Below are 27,830 nucleotides of genomic sequence, written 5' to 3'. Positions count from 1 at the left end.
CCTGCTCTGATTCTAACCCCAACAGGACTGACCACCTGCTCTGTTTCCAACCCAACAGGACTGACCACCTGCTCTGATTCTAACCCCAACAGGACTGACCACCTGCTCTGATTCTAACAGGTCTGACCACCTGCTCTGTTTCCAACCCTAACAGGACTGACCACCTGCTCTGATTCTAACTGGACTGACCACCTTCTCTTTTTCCAACCCTAACAGGACTGACCACCTGCTCTGATTTTAACTGGACTGACCACCTGCTCTGTTTCCAACCCTAACAGGACTGACCACCTGCTCTGATTCTAACAGGACTGACCACCTGCTCTGATTCTATCAGGACTGACCACCTGCTCTGATTCTAACAGGACTGACCACCTTCTCTGTTTCCAACCCCAACAGGACTGACCACCTGCTCTGATTCTAACAGGACTGACCGCCTGCTCTGTTTCCAACCCTAACAGGACTGACCACCTTCTCTGTTTCCAACCCCAACAGGACTGACCACCTGCTCTGATTCTAACAGGACTGACCACCTGCTCTGATTCTAACAGGACTGACCTCCTGCTCTGATTCTAACAGGACTGACCACCTGCTCTGATTCTAACAGGACTGACCACCTGCTCGGATTCTAACAGGACTGACCACCTGCTCTGATTCTAACAGGACTGACCACCTGCTTTGATTCTAACAGGACTGACCACCTGCTCTGATTCTAACCCCAAAATGACTGACCACCTGCTTTGATTCTAACAGGACTGACCACCTGCTCTGTTTCCAACCCTAACAGGACTGACCACCTGCTCTGTTTCCAACCCTAACAGGACTGACCACCTTCTCTGTTTCCAACCCCAACAGGACTGACCACCTGCTCTGATTCTAACAGGACTGACCGCCTGCTCTGTTTCCAACCCTAACAGGACTGACCACCTTCTCTGTTTCCAACCCCAACAGGACTGACCACCTGCTCTGATTCTAACAGGACTGACCACCTGCTCTGTTTCCAACCCCAACAGGACTGACCACCTGCTCTGATTCTAACCCCAACAGGACTGACCACCTGCTCTGTTTCCAACCCAACAGGACTGACCACCTGCTCTGATTCTAACCCCAACAGGACTGACCACCTGCTCTGATTCTAACAGGTCTGACCACCTGCTCTGTTTCCAACCCTAACAGGACTGACCACCTGCTCTGATTCTAACTGGACTGACCACCTTCTCTGTTTCCAACCCTAACAGGACTGACCACCTGCTCTGATTCTAACTGGACTGACCACCTGCTCTGTTTCCAACCCTAACAGGACTGACCACCTGCTCTGATTCTAACAGGACTGACCACCTGCTCTGATTCTAACAGGACTGACCACCTGCTCTGATTCTAACAGGACTGACCACCTTCTCTGTTTCCAACCCCAACAGGACTGACCACCTGCTCTGATTCTAACAGGACTGACCGCCTGCTCTGTTTCCAACCCTAACAGGACTGACCACCTTCTCTGTTTCCAACCCCAACAGGACTGACCACCTGCTCTGATTCTAACAGGACTGACCACCTGCTCTGATTCTAACAGGACTGACCGCCTGCTCTGTTTCCAACCCTAACAGGACTGACCACCTTCTTTGTTTCCAACCCCAACAGGACTGACCACCTGCTCTGATTCTAACAGGACTGACCACCTGCTCTGATTCTAACAGGACTGACCTCCTGCTCTGATTCTAACAGGACTGACCACCTGCTCTGATTCTAACAGGACTGACCACCTGCTCTGATTCTCCGACCTTAGAACACATACACACCTACACACACACACACCTCTGGAAAAAATTAAGAGACCACTGCAAAAATTATTATTATTATTATTGTTTTACTATTTATAAGTACGTGTTTGGGTAAAATTAACATTTATGTTTTAATCTATAAACTACTGACAACATTTCTCCCAAATTCCAAATAAAAATATTGTAATTTAGGGCATTTATTTACAGAAAATGACAACTGATGGAAAGAACAATAAAGATGCAGTGTTGTCAGACATCGAATAATGCAAAGACAATACGTTCATTTTTAAAACACAATGCAAATGATTTAACTTAGGAGGAGTTCAGAAATCAATATTTGGTGGAAGAACCCTGATTTTCAATGACAGCTTTCATGCGTCTTGGCATGCTCTCTACCAGTCTTGATGTTGGGTGACTTTATGCCAGTCCTGGTGCAAAAAAATTAACTAACTCGGCTTTGTTCGATGGCCTGTGACCATCTATCTTACTCTTGGTCACATTCCAGAGGTTTTCAATGGGGTTCAGGTCTGGAGATTGGGCTGGACATGACAGGGACTTGGATCTGGTGGTCCTCCATCCACACCTTGACTGACCTGACTGTGTGACACGGCGCATTGTCCTGCTGGAAAACACAATCCTCAGAGTTGGGGAACATTGTCAGAGCAGAAGGAAGCATGTTTTCTCTTCCAGGACAACCTTTTGTACGTGGCTTGATTCATACGTCCTTCACAAGGACAAATCTGCACGATTCCAGCCGTGCTAAAGCACCCTCAGGTCACCACCGATCCTCCACCAAATTTCACAGTGGATACGAGACCTGGAGAGGCCTACAAGACCTGGAGAGGCCGACAAGACCTGGAGAGGCCCACAAGACCTGGAGAGACCCACAAGACCTGGAGAGACCCACAAGACCTGGAGAGACCTACAAGACCTGGAGAGGCCGACAAGACCTGGAGAGGCCTACAAGACCTGGAGAGGCCTACAAGACCTGGAGAGGCCTACAAGACCTGGAGAGACCTACAAGACCTGGAGAGACCTACAAGACCTGGAGAGACCTACAAGACCTGGAGAGGCCTACAAGACCTGGAGAGGCCGACAAGACCTGGAGAGGCCTACAAGACCTGGAGAGGCCCACAAGACCTGGAGAGGCCCACAAGACCTGGAGAGGCCCACAAGACCTGGAGAGGCCCACAAGACCTGGCGAGGCCCACAAGACCTGGAGAGACCCACAAGACCTGGAGAGACCCACAAGACCTGGAGAGACCCACAAGACCTGGAGAGACCCACAAGACCTGGAGAGACCCACAAGACCTGGAGAGACCCACAAGACCTGGAGAGGCCTACAAGACCTGGAGAGGCCGACAAGACCTGGAGAGGCCGACAAGACCTGGAGAGGCCGACAAGACCTGGAGAGACCTACAAGACCTGGAGAGACCTACAAGACCTGGAGAGGCCCACAAGACCTGGAGAGGCCTACAAGCCACAGTGTCTCGCACCCACTGTGAAATTTGGTGGAGGATCGATGAACTCTTCCTAAGTTAAAACATTTGTGTTGTGTTTAAAAATGAATATGAACTTATTTTCTCTGCATTATCTTTATTATTATTTATTATTGTTGTTGTTGCCTCGTCCAGAAGGAACCTGTAAGTAGCATTTGGTTGAACGGTGTATACCATGAGTATCCTGTACATACGACTCAATTGAAACTCTCCTCCTCTCCGTCTCTCCTCTCTTTCGCTCGTTTCACTCTCTCTCTCTCTCTCTCTCTCTCTATCTCTGTCTCACTTCTCTCTCTCTCTCTGTCTCTCTGTCTCTCTGTCTCACTTCTCTCTCTCTCTGTCTCACTTCTCTCTCTCTCTGTCTCACTTCTCTCTCTCACTCTGTCTCACTTCTCTCGCTCTCTCTCTGTCCCTCTGTCTCACTTCTCTCTCTCTCTCTTTCTCTCTCTCTCGCTCTCTCTCTGTCTCTGTCTCACTTCTCTCTCTCTCTCTCTCTCTCTCTCTCTCTCTCTCTCTCTCATTTCTCTCTCTCTCTCGTCTCTCAATTCAATTCAAGGGCTTTATTGGCATGGGAAACATGTTTCTCTCCTCTCTCGTCTCTCTTTCTCTCATCTCTGTTTCTCTCCTCTCTCTCGTCTCTCTTTCTCTCATCTCGTTTCTCTCATTTCTAGCTCTCGTTTCTCTCGTTTCTCTCTCGTCTCTCTCTCTCTCTCTCTCTCTCGCTCTCTCTGTCTCTCTCTCTCTCTCTCTCTCTGTCTCTCTGTCTCACTTCTCTCTCTCTCTGTCTCACTTCTCTCTCTCTCTCTCTGTCTCTCTGTCTCACTTCTCTCTCTCTCTGTCTCACTTCTCTCTCTCTCTCTCTGTCTCTCTGTCTTACTTCTCTCTCTCTCACTTATCTCTGTCTCTCTATCTCTGTCTCACTTCTCTCTCTCACTCTGTCTCACTTCTCTCTCTCTCTCTCTCTCTCTCTCTCTCATTTCTCTCTCTCTCTCGTCTCTCAATTCAATTCAAGGGCTTTATTGGCATGGGAAACATGTTTCTCTCCTCTCTCGTCTCTCTTTCTCTCATCTCTGTTTCTCTCCTCTCTCTCGTCTCTCTCTCTCTCTCTCTCTCTCTCGCTCTCTCTCGTTTCTCTCTCGCTCTCTCTCGTTTCTCTCTCTCGTTTCTCTCTCGCTCTCTCTCGTTTCTCTCTCTCGTTTCTCTCTCTCGCTCTCTCTCGTCTCGCTCTCGTTTCTCTCTCTCGTCTCTCTCTCTCTCGTCTCGCTCTCGTTTCTCTCTCGTCTCTCTCTCTCTCTCGTCTCTCAATTCAATTCAAGGGCTTTATTGGCATGGGAAACATGTTTCTCTCTCTCTCCTCTCTCGTCTCTCTTTCTCTCATCTCTGTTTCTCTCCTCTCTCTCGTCTCTCTTTCTCTCATCTTTGTTTCTCTCATCTCTCTCTCGTGTCTCTCTCTCTCATCTCTGTTTCTCTCATCTCTCTCTCGTGTCTCTCTCTCTCAACACAAAGTGGGTGTACGTGGACAGGCACAGGGAGCATCACTTCTCCCTGACCACACAAGTCAATATTTACACACCTTGGAGGGAGAGAGAAGATGGCCTTGTTGCAGGGCCACCTGTCTACCAGATGTTGAACAGGAGTTGAGGGGAAATTATTCTGAGGAGGAGGGATACTAGCGAAAGAGATGGTCTGGTCCTTAGTCATATTCAGGACCCATAGTTTACTGGTTAGTTTACATAGTCAGGTAAAACCTCTGGTCATAGATAGTTGTTGGACACCCAGATGTTGATATGTTTTTTTCTTGTCCTCTCAAGGAGTCGTCTGAGTCAGAGCTGTTTAACGGCCAGGGGCGGGGCTTACGTACGGAGGTGAGGAGTAGGAGTGGCAGCGTCACCCGGAGCCTGTCTTCCAGACCCACCCAGACCTCCAGGGCTCCCAGAGCCAGGCCCCCCACTGTCGAGCTGACACGCACCGAGCCTCCGCCCCAGACACAGACCCAGAGAGAAGGCATGGTGCCTGCTGGTCTGGCCAGCACCCTGGAACACATAGTGGCTCAACTAGATGTTCTCACACAGGTAACACATCTCTCTGTTTTATTAGTGTGTTATTGATGCTGAAGCAATGTGTGCTCTCTCTCTCTCTCTCTCTCTCTCTCTCTCTCTCTCTCTCTCTCTCTCTGATCCCCTCCGTCCTTCCCTCTCTGCCCCTCTCCCTCTCTCTCTCTGCCCCCCTCCCTCTCTGCCCCCTCCCTCTCTGCCCCTCTCCTTCTCTTTCTCTGATCCCCTCCCTCCTTCCCTCCCTCTCTCTCTCTCTCTCTCTGCCCCCCTCCCTCCTCTCCTTCTCTCTCTCTCTCTCTCTCTCTCTCTCTCTCTCTCTGCCCTCTCTCTCTCCCTCTTTCTCTGCCCTCTCCCTCTCTCTCTCTCTCTGCCCTCTCCCTCTCTCTCTCTCTCTCTCTCTCTCTGCCCTCTCCCTCTCTCTCTCTGCCCCCCTCCCTCCTTCTCTATCTCTCTCTCTCTCTTCCCCCTCTCTCTCTCTGCCCCCCCCTCCTTCTCTCCTTCTCTCTCTCTCTCTCTGCCCTCTCCCTCTCTCTCTGCCCCCCTCCCTCCTTCTCACTCTCTCTCTCTCTCTGCCCTCTCTCTCTCTCTCTCTTCCCTCTCTCTCTCTGCTCCCCTCCCTCCTTCTCTCTCTCCCTCCCTCACTATGACCTCTGTGAATCTCTCTCCTCGGTGGAGTCTGGTGAGGTTGCCTTACTGCCAACTCCATACATTATTAATATCTCTTAAAGTGGAAACTACCTAGCTATATATGAAACAAACTGAGAATGATATCTGTCAGAGAAATAGGAGGTTTTCCATGACGTCGAGTAAGAAGAGGTGCATGATTAATATAATTCACCAAAGCATTTTATTGATATTCTGACACATTGCTATCAGGTTGTAAATCTCAGCCGGTACATTGTTTGCAGCCATTTGGTGCCCTGTTTGAGATGTGTGTTTCCATCCAAATGGACTTGTTGATTTAAAAGGTTGTGCTTGACGTAGTGCACATCAGAAATACATTTTGCTGTTAAATAATACCAAATAAACAATATAATTTCACCCACCTACTTTTTAAATTTGATTTATTTTTATTTTATGAATTCATAAATTAATAATCCATTGGATTATGATCATGATCAATGAATAGTCATAATTTGAGCTAGTCTGTCCATTTTTAATATCTAATATAATAAATTAACAAGATTGCATTTTGCACTATATGCCCCTATGGCCAAGTGATAAAGCACAGGGTATTTGTTTATTTACACTCTAACCACTAGTCTACCCTGCCGCCTCTACACTCTAACCACTAGGCTACCCTGCCGCCTCCACACTCTAACCACTAGGCTACCCTGCCGCCTCTACACTCTAACCACTAGGCTACCCTGCCGCCTCCACACTCTAACCACTAGGCTACCCTGCCGCCTCTACACTCTAACCACTAGGCTACCCTGCCACCTCTACACTCTAACCACTAGGCTACCCTGCCGCCTCTACACTCTAACCACTAGGCTACCCTGCCACCTCTACACTCTAACCACTAGGCTACCCTGCCGCCTCTACACTCTAACCACTAGGCTACCCTGCCGCCTCCACACTCTAACCACTAGGTTCTGCATTTTTTGAAAGGGGCATGCTTATTTAAGATGCTTATTTAAGGTGTTATCTCTACCATGTTGGTTGAGTATTTTTTTATTTCTCTCGTTATCCGTTCTTCTAATGATGTCTTATCAATTGATAGCACCGGAGATCTTGAGTCTCGCAATTTGGCATATCGCTAAAGATGTTTGTTGCAGTATTTCTCAAGTGGAAAAAAATGTGCATGAAAACCATTAGTGACCTGCAGACAGTAGGACCCAGCTGCTGCTCTCTGTCCTCTCAGTAGGACCCAGCTGCTGCTCTCTGTCCTCTCAGTAGGGCCTAGCTCTCTGTACTCTCAGTAGGGCCCAGCTCTCTGTCCTCTCAGTAGGGCCCAGCTCTCTGTCCTCTCAGTAGGGCCCAGCTCTCTGTCCTATCAGTGGGGCCCAGCTCTCTGTCCTCTCAGTAGGGCCCAGCTCTCTGTACTCTCAGTAGAACCTAGTTGCTGATTCACACTCTCCTCTCAGTAGGACCCAGCTGCTGCTCTCTCAGTAGGGCCCAGCTCTCTGTACTCTCAGTAGAACCTAGTTGCTGATTCACACTCGCCTCTCAGTAGGGCCCAGCTCTCTGTCCTCTCAGTAGGGCCCAGCTCTCTGTCCTCTCAGTAGGGCCCAGCTCTCTGTCCTCTCAGTAGGGCACAGCTCTCTGTCCTCTCAGTAGGGCCCAGCTCTCTCTCCTCTCAGTAGGGCCCAGCTCTCTGTCCTCTCAGTAGGGCCCAGCTCTCTGTCCTCTCAGTAGGGCCTAGCTCTCTGTCCTTTCAGTAGGGCCTAGCTCTCTGTCCTTTCAGTAGGGCCTAGCTCTCTGTCCTCTCAGTAGGGCCTAGCTCTCTCTCCTCTCAGTAGGGCCTAGCTCTCTCTCCTCTCAGTAGGGCCCAGCTCTCTCTCCTCTCAGTAGGGCCCAGCTCTCTGTCCTCTCAGTAGGGCCCAGCTCTCTGTCCTCTCAGTAGGGCCTAGCTCTCTGTCCTTTCAGTAGGGCCTAGCTCTCTGTCCTTTCAGTAGGGCCTAGCTCTCTGTCCTCTCAGTAGGGCCTAGCTCTCTCTCCTCTCAGTAGGGCCTAGCTCTCTCTCCTCTCAGTAGGACCCAGCTGCTGCTCTCTGTCCTCTCAGTAGGGCTCAGCTCTGTCCTCTCAGTAGGGCCCAGCTCTCTGTCCTCTCAGTAGGGCCCAGCTCTCTGTCCTCTCAGTAGGGCCCAGCTCTCTCTCCTCTCAGTTCTTCATTGAAGAATCCCGTTTCTACTGTTAACCAAGTGGTGTAGACATCGGCTACTGAACTTTGACTTGCCTCAACAACAACAAGCTTGGACTCTTAGATGGGTCTTGGACTCTTAGATGGGTCTTGGACTCTTAGATGGGTCTTGGACTCTTAGATGGGTCTTGGACTCTTAGACGGGTCTTGGACTCTTAGACGGGTCTTGGACTCTTAGACGGGTCTTAGATTGTTATGGGATAACATGTTAAGAGAAGCACAAGCAGAATGTACGATTCTGTCGGTCTCAATCAAACTGGAGAGATTTTCTCAAACTGCTGGGCTGGTATCTAAGCATTGATTCGTCGTCCAATCTTTAGGGATCTCGGACGATATGAAAGAGAGTTTGAACAGACTGGTAATAAGGGTTGCAACAATGGCTGTGGATAATTTTATTTAAATTCTAATAAATAAATTGTATTTATTTAAATTCCAAATCCATCGTAACACATTCCCAGATTTAACACCTAGTATTTCAGATTTTGTTGTTGTATGGGTGGTCTGGGTTGTAGAGAGAGAGAGAGAGGGAGATCAACGAATACTGTTTGCTCCTTCAGCTGCGGTTGCATATTCAGTAAAAAGGGATAACTCCATATTCTGTGATCACTGACTACATCACAGCGACTAAATTCTGCTTTCTCTTTGGATGATGATTAATAATGACCAGAACAGAACAGGAGTTCTGAGAATTGGAATCCCTGGATGTTACAGCTCTTTTAAACTACACTAAGGCTTGTGTTCCAAATGGCACCCTATTCCATACATAGTGCACTACTTTTAGACCAGCACCCACATAGGGAATAGTGCACCATTTGGGATGCAGTGTAAAGCTGTAGCCAGAAGCTCCACAACCACTGTTGAATAATTAACAATATGAACCCTGAATACTGGAATATGCTGTGCTAGCTTCACTCAGTCACTCTGAGAGATAATGAGAGATAGAGATAATGAGTGTTACAGTGTGTATATTATTATGGGTGCTGGTCTATGTGACGGTCGGGGAGTAATGTGGCATTTTTACATATTTAATAGAGGACTGGGAGAGCATTCCAAATGGTGCCCTGGTCTAAAGTAGTGCACTTATATAGGGCCCTGGTCTAAAGTAGTGCACTTATATAGGGAATAGGGCTCTGGTCTAAAGTAGTGTACTATATAGGGAATAGGGCCCTGGTCTAAAGTAGTGCACTATATAGGGAATAGGGCTCTGGTCTAAAGTAGTGCACTATATAGGGAATAGGGCCCTGGTCTATAGTAGTGCACTATATAGGGAATAGGGCTCTGGTCTAAAGTAGTGCACTATGTAGGGAATAGGGCTCTGGTCTAAAGTAGTGCACTATATAGGGAATAGGGCCCTGGTCTATAGTAGTGCACTATATAGGGAATAGGGCCCTGGTCTAAAGTAGTGCACTATGTAGCATTGCCTTTAAATTGTTTAAGTTAGGTCAAACGTTTTGGGTAGCCTTCCACAAGCTTCCCAAAATAAGTTGGCCGAATTTTGTCCCATTCCTCCTCACAGAGCTGGTGTAACGGAGTCAGGTTTGTAGGCCTCCTTGCTCGCACACGCTTTTTCAGTTCTGCCCACACATATTCTATAGGATTGAGGTCAGAACTTTGTGATGGCCACTCCAATACCTTGACTTTGTTGTCCTTAAAGCCATTTTGCCACAACTTTGGAAGTATGTGTGGGGCCATTGTCCATTTGGAAGACCCATTTGCAACCAAGCTTTAACTTCCTGACTGAAGACTTGAGATGTTGCTTCCATATATCCACATAATTGTCCTGCCTCATGATGCCATCTATTTTGTGAAGTGCACCAGTCCCTCCTGCAGCAAAGCACCCCCACAACATGATGCTGCCACCCCTGTGCTTCACGGTTGGGATGGTGTTCTACGGCTTGCAAGCCTCCCCATTTTTCCTCCAAACTCATTATGGCCAATCAGTTATTTTTTTGTTTCATCAGACCAGAGGACATTTCTCCAAAAAGTATGATCTTTGTCCCCATGTGCAGTTGCAAACTGTAGTCTGGCTTTTTTATGTCTGTTTTGGAGCAGTGACTTCTTCCTTGCTGAGCGGCCTTTCAGGTTATGTCGATATAGGACTCATTTTACTGTGGATATAGATACTTTTGTACCTGTTTCCTCCAGCATCTTCACAAGGTCCTTTGCTGTTGTTCTGGGATGATTTGCACTTTTCGCACCAAAGTACGTTCATCTCTAGGAGGCAGAACACATCTCCTTCCTGAGTGGTATGACAGCTGCGTGGTCCCATGGTTTATATTTGCGTACTATTGTTTGTATAGATGAACGTGGTACCTTCAGGTGTTTGGAAATTCCTCCCAAGGATGAACCAGACATGTGGAGGTCTACAATTTTCCAAGCTGTTTAGCCTATCAGAAGCTTCTAAAGCCATGACATCATTTTCTGGAATTTTCCAAGCTATTTAAAGGCACAGTCAACTTAGTGTATGTAAACTTCTGACCCACTGGAATTGTGATACAGTGAATTATAAGTGAAATAATCTGTCTGTAAACACTTGTTGGAAAAATGACTTGTGTCATGCACAAAGTAGATGTCCTAACCGACTTGCCAAAACTATAGTTTGTTAACAAGACATTTGTGGAGGGGTTGAAAAAGAGTTTTAATGACTCCAACCTAAGTTAATGTAAACTTCCGACTTCCACTGTGTGTGTGTGTGTATATATATATATATATATATATATATATATATAATTATATTTTGTTGTATAGTTTAACTGAAGTTAGAATGCAGCTCTTTCAATTTCTGCTGTCATTATGTGATCCTCCACTAAGTAGAAAGGGTTTTACTGGAGAGAGATAATTATCCGGTTCTTAATTGAGCCATCAGCTGAATGTTTAGGCCTAGTCTTTGTTCTAGTTTGACTTGAGGTTAGGAGTGAGTTGGAGGATGACGACACCTCCACCACCTGCTGTCATTACGCCATAGATTGTTTAATTGTCAAAGGATCATTCTTGGAGGATAATTGTTTGGTTCATAAAATCGAGACGTTAACTGAAAGTAATTTTTTTTTCTTTTGTAGTAGCTTGTAGCTGTTAAAGTAAGACGTTAGAGGGAAAAGACGAGGTCCACAACTACTTCTCAAAGCGTTCTCACTCATTTACAATTTTTTTTCCCCGATAAGTTTATTCTTATTTTTAATTGAATAATTCTTCAGTACTTGAGACATCAAGTGAAAGTGTTTTTTTTTTTTTTTTGTAGCTCGACTGACTGTGTTTAGAAATCAGAGGATGAACTTACTGCCACTAAATGGTCCTCTACCCTGATTTTACCAGATAAGTTAGCTGAGAACTTGTTTTTAATCCCATTGCGTAACAATCAAATCAATTTGTTCTTTCGTTCAATACATTGTCTTTTTACAGCAACACCCTGGGGAATAAGTATGGGTGGGGGAAAAGGATAGGGTTTGAATACCTGATAGTTACTGGAAACTAGGAAACTGGAGTGCCACTTTGAAACTTTGTCTCCTTTTCACCTCATTTAATACATGATTTACTTAAAGGGTGGGAAGCATGAGTTTTATCTCACCGATGTAACAACACAGTGTGGTCAAAGACTTAGTAACTTAGCTGTAGTTAGATCTGATTACCTAAAAGTACAAACATAATTATGTTTCGGGGGTTGTTACATATTTATTAACTTATTTTCGGATAACTTCTAAACTACCCACAAAGCACCATTTCTCAACGTCATATGGAGGATCTACTCTGTGCTACCGAGTTCGTGTGCTAGCCACGCTAGCATGTAATTACATCAGACACCCAAGTGTTGGCGTTGGTGAGCTTCAATCCACCAATCACGGGAAGTGTGATGTAAGCAAGAAGCAGATGTGGCCATTCAGCATGCTCTTCACCTACTTTGTGGCTGTGTTATCTAGTGGGAACCCATTAGCATGGCAGGCTCTGGTGCCTTCTTGCCGTGGGCTCAAAAGAAAAGAAAAATGGTGTAGTACCTCGTCAGTTCTCCTTTTTGTGTGTATCAACTTTTCGGCATGTTCTCTGTGAAGAAGGCTACAGGAGTTTTGTAACTTTTTTTTCCCACCTTTGCTTCGTACTAGCGCGCTAGCTGACGGACATCTGGAATCTATCTTTTTTGGGGGGGATTTTCCTGATTCTCAATCTGTGGTGAAGCGCCCGCCTCCCCCAGGCTTTGGTAGCTAACTCAGCCTGCATGCATTATAACGGTTTTACCATTGGATGGGCCATAGCCATCAATCTGTAAATCCGTTGTGTTCTTGCTGGTCTCTAGTAGTCGGGCTCTAGCTTGCCGACCATGGTTGGCTAGGCTGGCCAGGTTAATAGCTAGTTAGCTAAAAGCTAACGTTAGCTGGCTGGTTTGCTTGCTGGTTAAGAATGCATATAGCTAACAATCATTAATAACTGGCTAGTTACGTAAGCTAAGTGTTGATTGCAGCTGGCTGACTCATGTAGTGCTAACATAACGTTGGTAGGGCTAACGTTAGCAGGCTAGTCGGGGCTAACGTTAGCAGGCTAGTCGGGGCTAACGTTAGCAGGCTAGTCGGGGCTAACGTTAGCAGGCTAGTCGGGGCTAACGTTAGCAGGCTAGTCGGGGCTAACGTTAGCAGGCTAGTCGGGGCTAACGTTAGCAGGCTAGTCGGGGCTAACGTTAGCAGGCTAGTCGGAGCTAACGTTAAGCAGGCTAGTCGGGGCTAACGTTAGAAGGCTAGTCGGGGCTAACGTTAGAAGGCTAGTCGGTGCTAACGTTAAGCAGGCTAGTCGGGGCTAACGTTAGAAGGCTAGTCGGGGCTAACGTTAGAAGGCTAGTCGGTGCTAACGTTAAGCAGGCTAGTCGGGGCTAACGTTAGAAGGCTAGTCGGGGCTAACGTTAGAAGGCTAGTCGGGGCTAACGTTAGCAGGCTAGTCGGGGCTAACGTTAAGCAGGCTAGTCGGGGCTAACGTTAGCAGGCTAGTCGGGGCTAACGTTAGAAGGCTAGTCGGGGCTAACGTTAGCAGGCTAGTCGGGGCTAACGTTAGAAGGCTAGTCGGGGCTAACGTTAGCAGGCTAGTCGGGGCTAACGTTAGAAGGCTAGTCGGGGCTAACGTTAGCAGGCTAGTCGGGGCTAACGTTAAGCAGGCTAGTCGGGGCTAACGTTAAGCAGGCTAGTCGGGGCTAACGTTAGAAGGCTAGTCGGGGCTAACGTTAGCAGGCTAGTCGGGGCTAACGTTAGAAGGCTAGTCGGGGCTAACGTTAGCAGGCTAGTCGGGGCTAACGTTAGAAGGCTAGTCGGGGCTAACGTTAGCAGGCTAGTCGGGGCTAACGTTAAGCAGGCTAGTCGGGGCTAACGTTAGAAGGCTAGTCGGGGCTAACGTTAAGCAGGCTAGTCGGGGCTAACGTTAGAAGGCTAGTCGGGGCTAACGTTAGCAGGCTAGTCGGTGCTAACGTTAAGCAGGCTAGTCGGGGCTAACGTTAAGCAGGCTAGTCGGGGCTAACGTTAGAAGGCTAGTCGGGGCTAACGTTAGCAGGCTAGTCGGGGCTAACGTTAGAAGGCTAGTCGGGGCTAACGTTAAGCAGGCTAGTCGGGGCTAACGTTAGCAGGCTAGTCGGGGCTAACGTTAAGCAGGCTAGTCGGGGCTAACGTTAAGCAGGCTAGTCGGGGCTAACGTTAGCAGGCTAGTCGGGGCTAACGTTAGCAGGCTAGTTGGGGCTAACGTTAAGCAGGCTAGTCGGGGCTAACGTTAGCAGGCTAGTCGGGGCTAACGTTAGCAGGCTAGTCGGGGCTAACGTTAAGCAGGCTAGTCGTTAGCAGGCTAGTCGGGGCTAACGTTAGCAGGCTAGTCGGGGCTAACGTTAGCAGGCTAGTCGGGGCTAACGTTAGCAGGCTAGTCGGGGCTAAAGTTAGCAGGCTAGTCGGGGCTAACGTTAAGCAGGCTAGTCGGGGCTAACGTTAGCAGGCTAGTCGGGGCTAAAGTTAGCAGGCTAGTCGGGGCTAACGTTAAGCAGGCTAGTCGTTAGCAGGCTAGTCGGGGCTAACGTTAGCAGGCTAGTCGGGGCTAACGTTAGCAGGCTAGTCGGGGCTAACGTTAGCAGGCTAGTTGCAAGGTGATTTGGACAAGTATATTCATAAAGTATTTGCTTGTAAGTTGACTGAAAATTTGATTGAAACCAGTCGTCATGAGTGCAAACGATTTGGTTTAATTAGAAGTTATACATTATACAAGTTATACAAGTTATTTCTGTTGGAGTTTACATTATAGGGATTAGGCTGGCTTGCCGGGTCCTCCCTACAACTAGAAAAGTGAGGTGTAACTTTGCATTGGATTTTTAATGTGTTTCCTAATTGAAATTAGGGTTGGCTGCGTGCAGATTTTCGTATTGCCATTTTTGTGCAAAACATTATTTTACCGTTTTAGAATGTGTACTTTACTGTCTGGCTTTTTTTTATGGCGGTTTTGGAGCAGTGGCTTCTTCCTTGCTGAGCGACCTTTCAGGTTGTCTATAGGACTTGTTTTACTGTGGATATAGATACTTTTGTACCCGTTTCCTCCAGCATCTTCACAAGGTCCTTTGCTGTTGTTCTGGGATTGATTTGCACTTTTCGCACCAAAGTATGTTCATCTCTAGGAGACAGAAAGCGTCTCCTTCCTGAGCGGTATGACGGCTGCGTGGTCCCATGGTGTTTATACTTGCGTACTATTGTTTGTACAGATGAACGTGGTACCTTCAGGCGTTTGGAAATTGCTCCCAAGGATGAACCAGACTTGTGGAGGTCTACAATTTTTTCTTAGGTCTTGGCTGATTTCTTTTGATTTTCCCATGATGTCAGGCAATGAGGCACTGAGTTTGAAGGTAGGCCTTGAAATACATCCACTGGTACACCTTCAATTGACTCAAATTATGTCAATTAGCCCATCAGAAGCTTCTAAAGCCATGACATTATTTTCTGGAATTTTCCAAGCTGTTTAAAGGCACAGTCAACTTAGTGTATGTAAACTTCTGACCCACTGGAATTGTGATACAGTGAATTATAAGTGAAATAATCTGTCTGTAAACAATTGTTGGAAAAAATGACTTGTGTCATGCACAAAGTAGATGTTCTAACCGACTTGCCAAACTATAGTTTGTTAACAAGACATTTGTGGAGTGGTTGAAAAACGAGTTTTAATGACTCCAACCTAAGTGTATGTAAACTTCAGACTTCAACTGAAAATACAAATGCCTTTTTTTACTTCAGTAGTTGTCAAGTGTTTTACAGTAACCTGGCTTTAGAGCCCAAAGAACTAGCAGAGGTACAGGAGTCATTTCATGGAGACTGAATCTTATCAGTTTAACATAATCTACAAGTCATTTCCATTCTGTTGCTTTGTACACACACACACACACTCACAGATCTCAGGGTCAACATGATCTTTAGCAGCTCTATATATATGCCAACCCACCAGGTTAAATATAGCCGTCCAATCTCATTCAGATAACCAACTGCAGTTTGGAGATATGTGGATATCAGCAGTTATTGATATAACAAACATCTGGGTGGAAATTAGATTCTGTTTGCTAACCTTTTGGGCTGGCTTCATCTCCACTGTGGAGCGTAACATTCAGATCTCCACTGTGGAGCATAACATTCAGATCTCCACTGTGGAGCGTAACATTCAGATCTCCACTGTGGAGCGTAACATTCAGATCTCCACTGTGGAGCGTAACATTCAGATCTCCACTGTGGAGCGTAACAATCAGATCTCCACTGTGGAGCATAACATTCAGATCTCCACTGTGGAGCATAACATTCAGATCTCCACTGTGGAGCATAACATTCAGATCTCCACTGTGGAGCGTAACATTCAGATCTCCACTGTGGAGCATAACATTCAGATCTCCACTGTGGAGCATAACATTCAGATCTCCACTGTGGAGCATAACATTCAGATCTCCACTGTGGAGCATAACATTCAGATCTCCACTGTGGAGCATAACATTCAGATCTCCACTGTGGAGCGTAACATTCAGATCTCCACTGTGGAGCGTAACATTCAGATCTCCACTGTGGAGCGTAACATTCAGATCTCCACTGTGGAGCATAACATTCAGATCTCCACTGTGGAGCATAACATTCAGATCTCCACTGTGGAGCGTAACAATCAGATCTCCACTGTGGAGCATAACATTCAGATCTCCACTGTGGAGCATAACATTCAGATCTCCACTGTGGAGCATAACATTCAGATCTCCACTGTGGAGCATAACATTCAGATCTCCACTGTGGAGCATAACATTCAGATCTCCACTGTGGAGCATAACATTCAGATCTCCACTGTGGAGCGTAACAATCAGATCTCCACTGTGGAGCATAACATTCAGATCTCCACTGTGGAGCATAACATTCAGATCTCCACTGTGGAGCATAACATTCAGATCTCCACTGTGGAGCATAACATTCAGATCTCCACTGTGGAGCATAACATTCAGATCTCCACTGTGGAGCATAACATTCAGATCTCCACTGTGGAGCATAACATTCAGATCTCCACTGTGGAGCATAACATTCAGATCTCCACTGTGGAGCATAACATTCAGATCTCCACTGTGGAGCATAACATTCAGATCTCCACTGTGGAGCATAACATAACATGCAGAACTTTCAAATATGGATTTAGAATTGGCGACAATAGATATGATAAAGTGTGACTAGAATGACTTGGCCAGCTCTTAGGATCAAAAGGACCCAGTTGCACAGGGCGGGGTCGAGGCCCAGGGTCTCGAGCTTGATGACGAGTTTGGAGGGTACTATGGTGTTAAATGCTGAGCTGTAATCGATGAACAGCATTATCACATAGGTATTCCTCTTGTCCAGATGGGGTAGGGCAGTGTGCAGTGTGATTGCGATTGCGTAGTCTGTGGACCTATTGGGGCGGAAAGCAAATTGGAGTGGGGTCTAGGTTGTCAGGTAGGGTGGAGGTGATATGATCCTTGACTAGCACTTCACTCAAAGCACTTCATGATGACAGAAGTGAGTGCTACAGGGCGATAATCATTTAGTTCAGTTACCTTCGTTTTCTTGGGAACAGGAACAATGGTGGCCCTCTTGAAGCATGTGGGAACAGCAGATTGGGATAAGGATTGATTGAATATGTCCGTAAACATGCTCTTGTGACTAAATGGAAGCAAGTCCCCGCAGCAATGTTCCATCATCTAGTGGAAAGCCTTCCCAGAAGAGTGTAGCCTGTTATAGCAGCAATGTTCCATCATCTAGTGGAAAGCCTTCCCAGAAGAGTGTAGCCTGTTATAGCAGCAATGTTCCATCATCTAGTGGAAAGCCTTCCCAGAAGAGTGGAGGCTGTTATAGCAGCAATGTTCCAACATCTAGTGGAAAGCCTTCCCAAAAGAGTGGAGGCTGTTATAGCAGCAATGTTCCAACATCTAGTGGAAAGCCTTCCCAGAAGAGTGGAGGCTGTTATAGCAGCAATGTTCCATCATCTAGTGGAAAGCCTTCCCAGAAGAGTAGAGGCTGTTATAGCAGCAATGTTCCAACATCTAGTGGAAAGCCTTCCCAGGAGAGTGGAGGCTGTTATAGCAGCAATGTTCCAACATCTAGTGGAAAGCCTTCCCAGAAGAGTGGAGGCTGTTATAGCAGCAATGTTCCAACATCTAGTGGAAAGCCTTCCCAGAGGAGTGGAGGCTGTTATAGCAGCAATGTTCCAACATCTAGTGGAAAGCCTTCCCAGAGGAGTGGAGGCTGTTATAGCAGCAATGTTCCAACATCTAGTGGAAAGCCTTCCCAGAAGAGTGGAGGCTGTTATAGCAGCAATGTTCCAACATCTAGTGGAAAGCCTTCCCAGGAGAGTGGAGGCTGTTATAGCAGCAATGTTCCAACATCTAGTGGAAAGCCTTCCCAGAAGAGTGGAGGCTGTTATAGCAGCAATGTTCCATCATCTAGTGGAAAGCCTTCCCAGAAGAGTGGAGGCTGTTATAGCAGCAATGTTCCAACATCTAGTGGAAAGCCTTCCCAGAAGAGTGGAGGCTGTTAAAGCATTAAAGGGCGGGACCAACTCCATATTAATGTCCCTGGTCTTGGAATGAGATGTTTTGATGAGCAGGTGTCCACATGTGGTGTGTATGCATCTATATAATATAAAACAGTTATCTGGCGTCAAATGATGCCCGGCTCCATGTCCAACACTCATACCTAGCATACATACCTCCTGCTGTGGGCACATACAGTATATTGTGTTGGGGAGAGGAAAACCAAACGACCATTCTATTTTGGGACCTTTAAAAGATAGCATATCCACTAAATGTGTAAAGTATAGGCCCTCGCCTGTATACAATTACCACATCTTTCTTTTGTTATGACCCAGTAGTTACGTTATAGAAAAATACGTATTGCGTCTCTACTGGCACCCTATTCCCTATATAGTGCACTACTTTTGACCAGAATGGCACCCTATTCCCTAAATAGTGCACTACTTTTGACCAGAATGGCACCCTATTCCCTATATAGTGCACTACTTTTGACCAAAGCCCCATGGGCCTCTTTGTAGAGAAAAGGCTGCAATTTGGTACGTAGCCCGGTTGGGCTGAGAGGAGAGTTCTCCAGCGCTGAGATGGGTTAGATAAGAGCGGGTGGGATATTGATTGGAAAAGCACACTCAGAGGACAGAAATACAATATCCTCCTCTCCTCTCTAGCATGAAATATTAGCAGATGTTATGGAGACCCATCTCTCTCAGTGCCCTGGGGGAGGATCAGGAAATTAAAAACTGTTTACTGCTCACTCCGTCTCTGTCCCTGTTCCTAACTCTGTCCCTGCCCCTGTTTCGTAACAACAACAAAATAAATAATAATAATAATAATAATAATAATGTGCTTTGTGGTTGTCCAAATGGATGAAATCTAGTCTTGAAGACGGTAATTTGCTGTCACTCCAGTGTTCCTTTTGCAGGACACAACAAATAATAATTGAACTGATGGGATACATAAGCTTACATTCCTTGCCTAATGTTGACATTTAAAAAAAAAAAAAATGTATCACAAATTCCAAATAGACTTGTTGATTGAAGTAAAATATGTTCCAACAGCAAGCTGTAGTTTTAGAATCATTTCTTCCAGTCTATTTTTTTTTCGCTTAAGCCAATTTTCAAACGGCTAGTGCCATTTAGAATTGGTTAGCGCTAGTGCTAGGGTATAACCCCCCCTTAACAGAGACAGGCTCCACACTGAACCTATGCAAAAGCATTAAAGTTTGATAAAGACTGAGCAAATTTTTCTTCGGAATCATCAAGCCTAGGACTGCTCACCAGACAGATGCTGCGGCTGTAATTCATCGCCATTCAGTGTTCAATGTGGAATTGTCCATTTAGATAATTCCAAAGAACAGGCAGAATAAATTAAATCGAATGTCTGTACAGTACCAGTTAAATGTTCATTCCAAGGTTTTTCTTTATTTTTCCTTATTTTCTACATTGTAGAATAATAGTGAAGACATCAACACTATGAAATAACACATATGGAATCATGTAGTAACCAAAAAAGTGTTAAACAAATCAAAGTAAATGTTATACACTGCTCAAAAAAATAACGGGAACTCTTAAACAACACAATGTAACTCCAAGTCAATCACACTTCTGTGAAATCAAACTGTCCACTTAGGAAGCAACACTGATTGACAATACATTTCACATGCTTTGTGCAAATGGAATAGACAACAGGTGGAAATTATAGGCAATTAGCAAGACACCCCACAATAAAGGAGTGGTTCTGCAGGTGGTGACCACAGACCACTTCTCAGTTCCTATGCTTCCTGGCTGATGTTTTGGTCACTTTTGAATGCTGGCGGTGCTTTCACTCTAGTGGTAGCATGAGACGGAGTCTACAACCCACACAAGTGGCTCAGGTAGTGCAGCTCATCCAGGATGACACATCAATGCGAGCTGTGGCAAGAAGGTTTGCTGTGTCTGTCAGCGTAGTGTCCAGAGCATGGAGGCGCTACCAGGAGACAGGCCAGTACATCAGGAGACGTGGAGGAGGCCGTAGGAGGGCAACAGCCCAGCAGCATGACCGCTACCTCCGCCTTTGTGCAAGGAGGAGCAGGAGGAGCACTGCCAGAGCCCTGCAAAATGACCTCCAGCAGGCCACAAATGTGCATGTGTCTGCTCAAACGGTCAGAAACAGACTCCATGTGGGTGGTATGAGGACCCGACGTCCACAGGTGGGGGTTGTGCTTACAGCCCAACACCGTGCAGGACGTTTGGCATTTGCCAGAGAACACCAAGATTGGCAAATTTGCCACTGGCGTCCTGTGCTCTTCACAGATGAAAGAAGGTTCACACTGAGCACACGTGACAGAGTCTGGAGACACCGTGGAGAACGTTCTGCTGCCTGCAACATCCTCCAGCATGACCGGTTTGGCGGTGGGTCAGTCATGGTGTGGGGTGGCATTTCTTTGGGGGGCCGCACAGCCCCCCATGTGTTCGCCAGAGGTAGCCTGACTGCCATTAGGTACCGAGATGAGATCCTCAGACCCCTTGTGAGACCATATGCTGGTGCGGTTGGCCCTGGGTTCCTCCTAATGCAAGACAATGCTAGACCTCGTGGCTGGAGTGTGTCAGAAGTTCCTGCAAGAGGAAGGCATTGATACTATGGACTGGCCCGCCGTTCTCCAGACCTGAATCCAATTGAGCACATCTGGGACATCATCTCTCGCTCCCATCCACCAATGCCACGTTGCACCACAGACTGTCCAGGAGTTGGCGGATGCTTTAGTCCAGGTCTGGGCGGAGATCCCTCAGGAGACCATCCGCCACCTCATCAGGAGCATGCCCAGGCGTTGTAGGGAGGTCATACAGGCACGTGGAGGCCACACACACTACTGAGCCTCATTTTGACTTGTTTTAAGGACATTACATCAAAGTTGGATCAGCCTGTAGTGTGGTTTTCCACTTTAATGTTGAGTGTGACTCCAAATCCAGACCTCCATGGGTTGATACATTTAATTTCCATTGATCATTTTTGTGTGATTTTGTTGTCAGCACATTCAACTATGTAAAGAAAAAAGTATTTAATAAGAATATTTCATTCATTCAGATCTAGGATGTTATTTTAGTGTTCCCTTTATTTTTTTGAGCAATGTATTTGACATTCTTCAATGTAGCCACCCTTTGCCTTGATGACAGCTTTACACACTCTTGGCATTCTCTCAACCAGCTTCTTGAGGTAGTCACCTAGAATGCATTTCAATTAACAGGTGGGTCTTGTTAAAAGTTAATGTGGAATTTCTTTGAGCCAATCAGTTGTGTTGTGACAAAGTAGGGGTGGTATGCAGAAGATAGCCCTATTTGGTAGAAGACCAAGTCCTTATTATGGCAAGAACCGCTGAAATAAGCAAAGAGAAATGACAGTCCATCACTACTTTAAAACATGAAGGTCAGTCAATCCGGAACATTTCAAGGACTTTGAACTTTATATTTTATATTTGAAGAATCTCAAATATATTTTGATTTAACACTTTTTTGGTTACTACATGATTCCATATTTGTTATTTCATAGTTTTGATGTCTTCACTGTTATTATACAATGTAGAAAATAGTAAATATATATAAATAAAATAAAATAAAGAAAGTAGGTGTGTCCAAACGTTTGACTGGTCCTGTATTGTATTATTATATTGTGTGTGTATATATATATATATATATACAGTGCCTTGCGAAAGTATTCGGCCCCCTTGAACTTTGCGACCTTTTGCCACATTTCAGGCTTCGAACATAAAGATATAAAACTGTATTTTTTTGTGAAGAATCAACAACAAGTGGGACACAATCATGAAGTGGAATGACATTTATTGGATATTTAAAACTTTTTCTCCCTCTTTTTTTATCCTCTTGCCTTTCTCACTGTGTCCCTGCCTCAGCCTCTCCATTATCCAGCTAATACCTCTCTTCTTCTCCTCCTCCTCTCCTTAAATCTCCTCTCCTTAAATCTCCTCTCCGTAAATCTCCTCTCTGTAAATCTGCTCTCCGTAAATCTCCTCTCCTTAAATCTCCTCTCCGTAAATCTCCTCTCCTTAAATCTCCTCTCCGTAAATCTCCTCTCCGTAAATCTCCTCTCCGTAAATCTCCTCTCCGTAAATCTCCTCTCCGTAAATCTCCTCTCCTTAAATCTCCTCTCCTTAAATCTCCTCTCCTTAAATCTCCTCTCCTTAAATCTCCTCTCCTTAAATCCCCTCTCCTTAAATCCCCTCTCCTTAAATCCCCTCTCCTTAAATCTCCGTAAATCTCCTCTCCGTAAATCTCCTCTCCTTAAATCTCCTCTCCGTAAATCTCCTCTCCGTAAATCTCCTCTCCGTAAATCTCCTCTCCTTAAATCTCCTCTCCGTAAATCTCCTCTCCGTAAATCTCCTCTCCGTAAATCTCCTCTCCTTTTTCTTTCCTTCTTCTCCTCTCTGTAAGCTATCTCTCCCTCTTTTTTTATCCTCTTGCCTTTCTCACTGTGTCCCTGCCTCCTTCTCTCCATTATCCTCCTGTCTTTCTCACTGTGTCCCTGCCTCACCCTCTCCATTATCCTCCTGTCTTTCTCACTGTGTCCCTGCCCTAGCCTCTCCATTATCCCCCTGTCTTTCTCACTGTGTCCCTGCCTCAGCCTCTCCATTATCCTCCTGCCTTTCTCACTGTGTCCCTGCCTCAGCCTCTCCATTATCCTCTTGTCTTTCTCACTGTGTCCCTGCCTCAGCCTCTCTCAGCCTCTCCTCTTGTCTTTCTCTCTTTGTCCCTGCCTCTCCTCTTGTCTTTCTCACTGTGTCCCTGCCTCAGCCTCTCCATTATCCTCCTGTCTTTCTCACTGTGTCCCTGCCTCAGCCTCTCCATTATCCTCCTGTCTTTCTCTCTGTGTCCCTGCCTCTCCTCTTGTCTTTCTCTCTTTGTCCCTGCCTCTCCTCTTGTCTTTCTCACTGTGTCCCTGCCTCAGCCTCTCCATTATCCTCCTGTCTTTCTCACTGTGTCCCTGCCCTAGCCTCTCCATTATCCTCCTGTCTTTCTCTCTTTGTCCCTGCGTCAGCCTCTCCATTATCCCCCTGTCTTTCTCACTGTGTCCCTGCCTCAGCCTCTCCATTATCCTCTTGCCTTTCTCACTGTGTCCCTGCCTCAGCCTCTCCATTATCCTCTTGTCTTTCTCACTGTGTCCCTGCCTCAGCCTCTCTCAGCCTCTCCTCTTGTCTTTCTCTCTTTGTCCCTGCCTCTCCTCTTGTCTTTCTCACTGTGTCCCTGCCTCAGCCTCTCCATTATCCTCCTGTCTTTCTCACTGTGTCCCTGCCTCAGCCTCTCCATTATCCTCCTGTCTTTCTCACTGTGTCCCTGCCTCAGCCTCTCCATTATCCTCCTGTCTTTCTCACTGTGCCCCTGCCTCAGCCTCTCCATTATCCTCCTGTCTTTCTCTCTGTGTCCCTGCCTCAGCCTCTCCATTATCTGTCTCAGCCTCTCAATTATCCTCCTGTCTTTCTCACTGTGTCCCTGCCTCAGCCTCTCCATTATCCTCCTGTCTTTCTCACTGTGTCCCTGCCTCAGCCTTTCCATTATCCTCCTGTCTTTTTCACTGTGTCCCTGCCTCAGCCTCTCCATTATCCTCCTGTCTTTCTCACTGTGTCCCTGCCTCAGCCTTTCCATGATCCTCCTGTCATTGTAAATAATAATTAGTTCTTAACTGACTTGCCTAGTTAAATAAAGGTTCAATTAAAAATACACGAGTGTGTTGGGGATGAATGACTTGTTGTATCAGACACCTGGTCAAAAGTAGTGAACTAAATATACTCTGGTTGAATCAACCAGCTATTGACATCAACTATAGGAAAAATATAGGCCTACACATGTTTTATCAGAGTTATAATCTATGTAATCTAGATAACTATGTGTATCAAAGTATGACGTATGCCTCTTCAGTCCATTTGAAATACCAAACCAATACTGAGCCAAGCAGAGTATTTCAATATTCTAAACTTGTCCAGAAAATACAGTAGGCTATATGGATGTGCAGGTTAGGAAAGATGTATATCAGGTTGTCAAATTCAGTCCCTGGACAGTCGGGAGTTTGCTTGTTGTTGTTATTTCCTTTCAATTTGTGTCCAATTAAGACCTAGACAACCAGGTGAGGGAGGGGAGTTCCTAACTAATCAATTAAGACCTAGTCAACCAGGTGAGGGGAGTTCCTAACTAATCAATTAAGACCTAGACAACCAGGTGAGGAGAGTTCCTAACTAATCAATTAAGACCTCGACAACCAGGTGAGGAGAGTTCCTAACTAATCAATTAAGACCTCGACAACCAGGTGAGGGGAGTTCCTAACTAATCAATTAAGACCTCGACAACCAGGTGAGGAGAGTTCCTAACTAATCAATTAAGACCTCGACAACCAGGTGAGGGGAGTTCCTAACTAATCAATTAAGACCTCGACAACCAGGTGAGGAGAGTTCCTAACTAATCAATTAAGACCTCGACAACCAGGTGAGGGAGGGGAGTTCCTAACTAATCAATTAAGACCTCGACAACCAGGTGAGGAGAGTTCCTAACTAATCAATTAAGACCTCGACAACCAGGTGAGGGAGGGGAGTTCCTAACTAATCAATTAAGACCTTGACAACCAGGTGAGGGGAGTTCCTAACTAATACATTAAGACCTAGACAACCAGGTGAGGAGAGTTCCTAACTAATCAAAGACCGACAAACAGGTGAGGAGAGTTCCTAACTAATCAATTAATAAGAACTCGACAACCAGGTGAGGGGAGTTCCTAACTAATCAATTAAGACCTCGTCAACCAGGTGAGGGGAGTTCCTAACTAATCAATTAAGACCGACAACCAGGTGAGGGGAGTTCCTAACTAATACATTAAGACCTAGACAACCAGGTGAGGGGAGTTCCTAACTAATCAATTAAGACCGACAACCAGGTGAGGGGAGTTCCTAACTAATCAATTAAGACCGACAACCAGGTGAGGGGAGTTCCTAACTAATCCATTAAGACCTCGACAACCAGGTGAGGGGAGTTCCTAACTAATCCATTAATAAGAACTCGACAACCAGGTGAGGGGAGTTCCTAACTAATACATTAAGACCTCGACAACCAGGTGAGGGGAGTTCCTAACTAATCCATTAAGACTTCGACAACCAGGTGAGGGGAGTTCCTAACTAATCAATTAAGACCTCGACAACCAGGTGAGGGGAGTTCCTAACTAATCAATTAAGACCTCGACAACCAGGTGAGGAGAGTTCCTAACTAATCAATTAAGACCTCGACAACCAGGTGAGGGGAGTTCCTAACTAATCAATTAAGACCTCGACAACCAGGTGAGGGGAGTTCCTAACTAATCCATTAAGACTTCGACAACCAGGTGAGGGGAGTTCCTAACTAATCCATTAAGACCTCGACAACCAGGTGAGGGGAGTTCCTAACTAATCCATTAAGACCTAGACAACCAGGTGAGGGGAGTTCCTAACTAATCAATTAAGACCTAGACAACCAGGTGAGGGGAGTTCCTAACTAATTAATTACTTTTAATTGATCAATCAAGTACAGGGAAGGAGCGAAAACCCACAGACACTACCCTCCAGGAATGAAGTTTGTCACCCCTGCTGTACATGTAGAAACTGGGGACGTTGTTCTTTGGTCTTCAACCACATAGGAGACTTATATGGGTCTAGTATCTTTCATTTTCAACAGATAGATGGTGTCATTCTAACGCCCAGACCTGTTACCATCAACTATCAGTACAGTACAGAGTCTTGTAGCTTGTATCTGACGTAAAACAACGCATGATCTCAGCATCATTGAAACACAACCAAACCACCAATCTGCCATGTCCAGTATGAAGGATGCTGGGAGCATCCAGGGGATCAGTTTGTCTGTGGGGAGAACTGGGCAATGGTCAACCCCTGACTGTGACCGCTCAGCCTGGCACAGCTGGGGAGGGAAGGGAAAGGGGGGGTTAACTTGGCACAATAAATACAGGGGTTCTTTTAATCTGGGCTGTGGGCCCGCTAAGACAGGGTCTTGTGTCTGTATGCTTCCGTCTGCAGCCATAGAGAACGGATAGATTCAGATTCCTCTCTCTGTCATAATCAGCAGATTGTCAGCGAGGAGGATAGACCGACATCTGTCTGAGAGCTGAATTAGGAGACACATTTACACATTTATCTGACGCTGTGTTGTTATAACTCTCCTCCTCTCCTTCCTCCCTCCCTCCCTCCCCATCTCTTCTCCTTTTATCTTGTATTTTCCCCTCCCTCCCTCCCTCTCTGCAGACTGTGGCCATCCTAGAACAGAGGCTGACTCTGACAGAGGACAAGCTGAAGGAGTGTATTGACAACCAGCATCAGATCAACCTGCAACTCCACCGCAGGGAACCAGACCTCCAACCAAGGGATTAACACCCAACTAGACCTCCACACCACCAGACCTCCACACCACCAGACCTCCACACCACCAGACCTCCACAACACCAGATCTCCTCGACCGCCACACCACCAGACAAGACCTCCAGGCCAGGGACTGACACCAGAGACTAATGCTAGCACCGACTCCCCTAGGCAGTGGAAAAGCCCAGGTGGCACCCAGACCACTGACTCCTCCATAGAGGGGGAGGAAGAGAGAGTGCATTCGGAAAGTATTCAGACCCCTTGATTTTTTTCCCCTCGTCGATCTACACACAATACCCCGTAATGACAATGCAGAAACAGGACTTTAGACATTTTTGCATTAAAATGTATTTAAAAAAATAAAACAACTGAAATATCACATTTACATAAGTATTCTCTTCTCAAACACAAAAGGCTGCTGTTAATTGGAACCACCCATCCCGGATTGTCATCAACTACGCTAAATAGCATAGCGCAACGGTCAAATCATCTTAATGAATATTAATATTCATGAAATCACAAGTGAAATATAGCGAAACACAGCCTAGCCTTTTGTTAATCCCCCTTGTCGTCTCAGATATTGAAATGATGCTTTACAGCGAAAACAATCCAAGCGTTTGTGTAAGTTTATCGATATACTAGCAAAACATTATGTACACCTAGCGGCAGGTAACTTGGTCACGAAAATCAGAAAAGCAATCAAATTAATCGTTTACCTTTGATGAGCTTCGAATGTTTTCACTCACGAGACTCCCAGTTATAACTTGTTATGGCAAGGAATTCCCTAAAGGGAACACCCCCTCCCATTCAGCTGAAAAAAATATTCTTTAGAAATATTTAACTTTCACACATTAACAAGTCCAATACAGCAAATGAAAGATAAACATCTTGGGGGTTGGACTGAGCTGGAGCAGGAATTGGGCCTCGACTGGGGGATAGGGCTTGTTCCGGGCTGCGTTGGGACCATCTAGGCTGGGGGGTGGGGGGGGGGTGGGCCTGGACAGGTTTGGGATGTACTGGTCTGCATTGGGATGGTCTAGGCTGGGGGTTTGGGCCTGGACACGTTTGGGCTGGTCTGGGGGATATGAGGCTTTGAAGTTGGATCTGGGCTTGGTATTAGTCCTGGTCTGGCCTGGCCTGGGGCTTTGAGATTGTCGCAGGCTGGATTGGTGCCAGGCTGGGTGCGAGGGTTTTGGGCATGGTGATGGCACTTACTCTGGGCTGGAGGTGAGTGAGAGAGGAGAGAGAATTGT

General features: G+C 46.2%; 1 protein-coding gene across 1 annotated transcript in view; it reads left to right on the top strand.

Annotated features, from left to right (window-relative positions):
* Nucleotides 1–26,956, top strand: part of poc1a (POC1 centriolar protein A) — an 87,809-nt gene extending 60,853 nt beyond the window's left edge. The window contains exons 10-11 of the mRNA XM_036984282.2: nucleotides 5,086–5,346; nucleotides 26,464–26,956. Of these exons, the coding sequence (XP_036840177.2) occupies nucleotides 5,086–5,346; nucleotides 26,464–26,589 (387 nt within the window). The 3' untranslated portion in view covers nucleotides 26,590–26,956. The remainder of the gene's footprint in view (nucleotides 1–5,085; nucleotides 5,347–26,463) is intronic.
* Nucleotides 26,957–27,830: the final 874 nt, after the last annotated feature.

The sequence above is a fragment of the Oncorhynchus mykiss genome, chromosome 7 (assembly GCF_057628025.1).
Source record: "Oncorhynchus mykiss isolate SJ-2025 chromosome 7, ASM5762802v1, whole genome shotgun sequence".
NCBI lineage: Eukaryota > Metazoa > Chordata > Actinopteri > Salmoniformes > Salmonidae > Oncorhynchus > Oncorhynchus mykiss.
Note: the sequence above shows the minus strand (reverse complement) of the source record. Positions and strands in the feature narration are given on the sequence as shown.